A 6612-nucleotide genomic window follows, 5' to 3' on the forward strand; every position below is an offset into this window, starting at 1 on the left:
AAAAAAAAAAAAAAAGGATCAAAGATCTAAACCTAAGACCGCAAACTATAAAACTACCCATGGAAAACACTGGGGAAACTCCGGGAGACACTGAGATAAGCAGAATTCTTAAGCAAGACCCCCAAAGCACAGGCAATAATCCCCAAAATAGACAGGAGAGATTAAGAAGTTTCTGCACAGCAAAGGACACAGTAATTAGTTTGAATCAACAACTCTTGGAATGGGAGAAAATTTTTGTTAACTATGCCTCAGATAAGGGACTGATAACCAGAATACACAGGGAACTCAAGTAGCTTACCCAGAAGAAAATGATTAACCCAATTAAAAGATGGGAAAATGAGCTGAATAAATAACACCCTAAGAAAGATATATGAAGAGCCAAAAAGCATATGAAAAAATGTTCAACATCCCTCATCATAAGGGAGATGCAGATCAAAACCACAAGGAGATACCAACTAACCCTAACCCCAGTCAGAATGGCGAAGATTAAGAAAACAAAAAAATGATAAGTGCTTGTAGGGATGTGGTGAAAGGGGAACTCACTTTCATTGTTGGTGGGAATGTAAATTGGTCCAGCCACTGTGGAAAACAATATGGAGGTTCCTCAAAGACCTTCAAATAGCGCTACCATATGATCCAGCAATTTTGTTGCTGGGTATCTACCCAAAGGACAGGAGAACTCTCAGTCAGAAAAGCACTTGCACAACTATATTTATTGCGGCATTATTCACAATTGCTATGACATGAAACCAACCTAACTGTCCACAAACAGATGAATAGACTGAAAAAATGTGGCACATATACTCCATGGAATACTATTCAGTCATAAAAAAACAAGGCTCTGGCATTTGATAGAAAGTGGACAAACATGAAAGGTTTATTGGAGTGAAGCAAGTCAGGCTATGAAACAGACATTGTATGTCTCCACTTAACATATACTGACTGTCTATACTCTATGATAGAGACTGAAAGACTGGAGAACATGAACGCATTGAAAATTGTTATGGACACTGGGGACTAAGTGGAAGGAAAGTGGGAGAGGGGAAGAGTGCAGGAAAGGAATGGAAAAGTAAGACATCTGTGGGACACAGATATAGTTTGTTGCCTGTTGATGATGTTGTGTATAGTATTCTCAACTTGCCTGGTGTGTGGCATAGATAACATTGGGTAAAATCTCTTCACAATATAAATGATGTCTAGTGATTGAATGTATAAATAATAATAAATAATAAAAAAGTAAAAAGAAAAGGGAGGGAGTGGGGACAGATTATGACTAGTTTTTTTTCTGTGATAATTTTCTAATGCTCTCTGATAATTGGCATAGTGCAGATGCTTATGGGTAAGGCTGAAGAGAAAAGAGGTTGAACAAATCACATGCATTTGAAGACATGTGTACCTAAGAGGAACAGAAAGGAAGCCTTCAAAGAAGCATTAACTCCCTCCTTTGGCTTAAGCTTCCTATTAAGCTGCAGATCCATGGCAGGTACAATCTACCAGTACACCCTGATACACTGGCAGGAGGCCTGAATAAAGGGGAATGGGTTCATAATATGGCAAGAGCACTAAAGAGCAGGCATCAAGAAGATGGTGTCACATTTGTTAGTGACTGTCTACTCAAGTGAAGCTGTTGTGGACAGTTATAAGTACCTTCTGGGGTTACTACCTAAGTCACTTGACTCACAGTCCACAGTCATTTGACTATTTTGCCATGGTGACTGAACAAACAAAAAAAGGAACACACCTTGAAATTGTAGAAATTGAGAAAAGTAACTATTTGTGCTTCCAAGTCTATCATTCTAGAAATTTTACTTCTATGATAAGCAAGATTCTGGCTTGTATTATATCATGTCAAAAGATTAAGATTTTTACTATATAAATGTTTTTTCAAGAGTGAGGATGTATTATTGAGTGCAGGGAGACACACCTTGATCGGGGAGTACCACTTCCGGGGAGAAGAGGGCCGACGCATGTTGTTGTTGAGGTTTCGAGGCTCAGGGAATTCATACTCCTGCTCTGGCATCTTGACTCTTGCATTCTTTGCCTTTTCCAACTTAGCACCTTCTTCTGTGGAGCCCTTTTCTCCCCAGCGAACCTAAAATAAATAAAATACAATAAAACAAAATGACCAAATAAGATATGTTGCCCCTTGGGAATGAGAATCCCAAATACATGTGTGACATGCAAGACAAACGCTACCTAATCCTCAGTTTCTTTTGGGTTTTGAGGGCAGGGAGGAGGGGAGATGTGGAGAAGGGAAAGCGGGAAAGCTGAAGGAGCAGAGGGTGAGTGATGCGATTGGATATTTAGGGGAGAAATCGTCCAGGCAATGTGGGCAGCATGTGCAAAGCCCTCACAGGCCCAGGTAAGAACTTTGGATGTTTCTTTTTCTTTCTTTTAATTATCAGAGGGCATGTGTGCTTGCCAGAGAAAGAGAGAGAGAGAGACAGACAGACAGAGAGATGGGAGTGGAGAGTGGGCAGGCCTCCCTGCCCCCTCACATCACAGTCCCATCTTCTACATTTCTTTATCTTGTTAGGACTTAGGGGATACATGCACATGTGCCCAATGCATTTTCAAGACACCGGGGCCGAGATTTGAAACATGATTAGCCATGTGGGATCTGGCTCTCTTAATCACTAGGCAATGGGACTGGCCCAGGAACTTCGGCTTTTATTCCAGTGTGAAAAGAAAACTTTGGGACAGGGGATATGAGCAGATGAGCGAGCTGCTCTGATTCAAGATGGGGTGTGCAGTTAAAAGGATGTCCACCCATCTTTCCATCTTTCCACCCCATAATCCACATCTCCACCAGACCTCACATGAGTTTTGAACAGTTTGCTTTGGTTTTCCATTCCTGAGTAGTCAGCACACAAGTAAGTGTACATTAAGCTGTCCTCTTACCTCCATCCTTTTAATACCTCCAACGCCTCGCCCACCATAATATGAGGCATCTACCGTAGGCCACTTTTTCTTAGGCAAACCATCATCATCTTCTTCCTGTAGAGAAATTGTGACATATGAAGGATGCAAAGCACCATTTCTCTCCCTCCCTCTCTCCCTCTCCCTCTCTCTCTCTCTCTCTCTGTGTGTGTGTGTGTCTGCTCCAGCAAAGTGGTAGGGATAGTGCTTGTAGGTCAGACTGCCTGTATTCAATCCCGATGCTACTGTTTGCTGGGACCTTGGGCAAGTCACTGGAACTATCAAAATTTCTTCTCCTTTTCTGTAAAGTGGGAGTGAAAGCTGTACTCTCTGGTAAATTTGTGACAGAATCCTGGGACTCATCATCTTCTACATCTCTGCTTCTTTATAGAGGATCTCATCTAGTCCCATGTACAATCTGCTGACTTATTAATTTATATCTACAGTTTTGACTCTTATGAACTCCAAATGTTCACTTGACATTTACATCTTTTTGGGAGGGTGATGGGGGCAGGGCTAATAATCATTTCAAAACCATGGCAAAGAGAAGTCCTGGTATCCCCACTCCACACTTGTTCCTTTAGTCCTTCCTCATTTGCCTGCAAATCATTCTGGAATTCTCCTGCTTCTCCACTCCTTTTCTACCCTGTCCCAGTTTGCTGGCAAGTTATGTTGCCTCTATTTTCTTTTTCTTCTTCGTATTTTTTTTTTAAGAATTATTTAATTCCATTTGTTATTATTTTTAAAAATTTGACCAGAGAGAGAAAGGGAAAGTGAGAAAGCAAGCTGCCAGGTCCAGGACTCAAACTGCAGTCAGCCATGTGGGAATCCAGTGCCTTTAACCACCACGCCATCTGCTGGCCCCCTGTTGCTTCTATTTCTAAAAGAGCCCAAATCTGCTGACTCTTCACTTCCATCGCCACCTCCTCTTCTACTTCCACTAACGCCACCAGTATCTCCACCTCTACCAGCACCTCCACCACCAACTCCACTTCCATCTCCACCAGCATTACCAGCACCAGTAGCCCTCCACTTTTTATTTATTTATTTATTTATTTATTTATTTTCTGGAGAGATTTTTGCTATAGGGCGCGTGCGCTCGCCAGACAGAGAGAGACATAGAGACAGAAAGCGAGAAATCACCCCCCAGGGGGGATGGTCACGCCGCAATCCCTTCTCCTCCATTCTCCTCTCGGGATCTTGGGCACGCACGCACACGCGCCCGGCGTGAGTTTTAAGCCACCGGGTCCGGGATGTGAACCGCGGTCGACTATGTGGGAGTCCAGCGACATAGCCATTACGCTAACTGCTGGTTCCCTAGCCCTCCACTTTCATCATCTCATTCACCGTTTCCATCTCTGTCTCCACTGCACCATCAGTACCTCATCACCATGAGTATCACCAGTGCCAGTGGAATCTCATCTCCACCTCCACTGCCACTGTGCTGGACCTAAGTACTCACAAATTCTTTCCTGGATACCTTAACTTCCTAACTAGCCTTCTTGCCCTGTCTTAGCACTTACAATCTGCACTTCACAAAGTTGTAGCATAAATCCAAATTGTCTCTGTCCTGTATGCTCTAGCTTTTGTTTATCTCTTTGGCCTTCATCCTTACCATGCACCCCTGACCGGACTCCAGCCCAATTGCTCTCTGTTCCTCAAATACTCTGAATACCTTCCCATCTCAGGGCCTATTCATAAGCTGTCCCCTTATGTAAGAATGTTTCTTCTCATGGCTAGATCTTTCTTATCACTCATAGGAGAAAACTTCTCTGGGTATTCTTCTAAGATAGCCCCAGAGTCCTTATCCCATCAATCAACTTCATTTTAAGTTATTACCTTATTGGGACCAGCAGTTAGCGTAATGGCTATGTCACTGGACTCCCACATAGTTGACAGCGGTTTGAGTCCTGGACCCGGTGGCTTAAACTCACACCAGGCACATGTGCGTGCGTGCCCAAGATCCCAAGAGGAGAATGGAGGAGAAAGGATTGTGGTGTGGCCATCCCCCTGGGGGGGTAATTTCTCGCCTCTGTCTTTCTGTCTCTCTCTGTCTGTCTGGTGAGTGCACGTGCCCTATAGCAAAAACCTCTCCAAAAAAAGAAAAAAAAAAGTTATGACCTTATCATAGTTTGATAGTTACTCTGTCTCTCCACATTAGAATGTAAGTTGCATGGATGCTTTGGTTCATGTGTCATGTTCACCACTGTATTCTCAGTTGTTAGAACAGTACTACTTAGTATATGGTAGGTGCCCAGGAATTATCTATTGAATTTACAAGTAAATAAAGCAGTTAACTCAGTGACAGGAAGGTAGCACTTAAACTATTTTTTTGAGGTGAAGAGAGAAAACGAGAGAAATTTCTAACTTTATGGATGGAAAAGACAAGGCTAACTAGCAAAACTGCTCTTAATCTTGGCAATCTAATTATTTAGATTGCTGTGGGGAGAAAAATATCACTGTTTATAGTAGTCGATTATAGGGACATGGCATGATTTATTCCTGAGTGGAGAAACAAAGCTGAAAAAGGAGTCTGTAAAGCCAAGAAATGAAATAAAGAAAATGAACTTTCTTAGAATAGATAAGCCTACTTTTCAGTCAAGGATTCAGGGTAGAGTCGTTTGTAGGGCCACTGTGAGGACTGGGGTATCTCCTGTAGAACACAAGTGCAAAACAAGGGTAAGAGGTCAGCAGAAGAGAGATCAGGGCCAGTGGTGACAAAGTAAAATAGTTCATATCAGCACACAAAAACTCCTGCGGTAATGTGCTGTGCTTGGGAAAAATAAAAAAATTAAAGGTAAATATATCTTAGAAGATAGAGTGCTCATAGCAGACTAGAGGACTTGAATCATTTTGGCAGCTGATAATTGGGTCACTATTTTAAAAACAGAACTGTCTTTCTTCACCATGAAGCTGTGAAGGCAGAGTGGATCCTGTTGACCCTTGTAAATTGAAGTGCACAGCAGGAGCTCAATAAACACATATTGAATTTATTGATGACCACACTATTGGATTATGTAGCCTTTAGGCTATGTGGTTTACATGTATTGACTCTTTTTTAAAAAGGGCTATTTAATTTTTAAATTATCATTATTATTTTAAATTTGCTATAGGGCATGTGTGCTCACCAGAGACAGAGACAGAGAGAGAGAGAGAAAGAGAGAGAGAGAGAGAGAGAGAGAGAGAGAGAAAGCTGCTAGGTCCAGGACTTGAAATTCTGTCTACCATGTGGGAGTCCAGTGCCTTTACCACCATACCATCTGCTGGCCTGTATTGACTCTTTAATATGACAACCAGCCAGCGAGGGGGGTGTTATTATCCCTACTGTAGAGACCAGGAATAGGACGTTATGCGACTTATATACTATGCCAGTGTGTACATGGCAGAACTGGATTTGAACTCAGGCAGCCTCACTCTATTCTGATTATTTTTTAATATTGGCAGGTTCTAGGTTTTGACTCTGTGCATTTTGGTTTCCCAGTAATTTGTTGGTATCAAATAAATGCTTATTTTCTACTTCTCATACCTTGTACTTGCTAATTTGGATGAATTTATAACTGTAAACCAAAAGAAAGGCTCCAAAACAAGAAAATACTACAGTTGATAGTATTTTGCCATATGATAAAATCTCCGAAGACTTCTTTTTTTTTTTTTTTTTGGGGAGATTTTTCCTGTAGGGCGCGGGGCCGCCCC

At 42.0% G+C, this 6612-nt stretch overlaps 1 protein-coding gene across 1 annotated transcript in view; it reads right to left on the reverse strand.

The window, feature by feature from the left end:
• ANTXR1 (ANTXR cell adhesion molecule 1) overlaps positions 1 to 6612 on the reverse strand; it is a 269361-nt gene that overhangs the window by 80229 nt on the left and 182520 nt on the right. Inside the window, 2 exon segments of the mRNA XM_027772987.1 lie at positions 1925 to 2092; positions 2902 to 2997. Coding sequence (XP_027628788.1) covers positions 1925 to 2092; positions 2902 to 2997 — 264 coding nt within the window.

This window comes from Tupaia chinensis, unplaced genomic scaffold (genome assembly GCF_000334495.1).
Source record: "Tupaia chinensis unplaced genomic scaffold, TupChi_1.0 Scaffold000316_1, whole genome shotgun sequence".
NCBI lineage: Eukaryota > Metazoa > Chordata > Mammalia > Scandentia > Tupaiidae > Tupaia > Tupaia belangeri.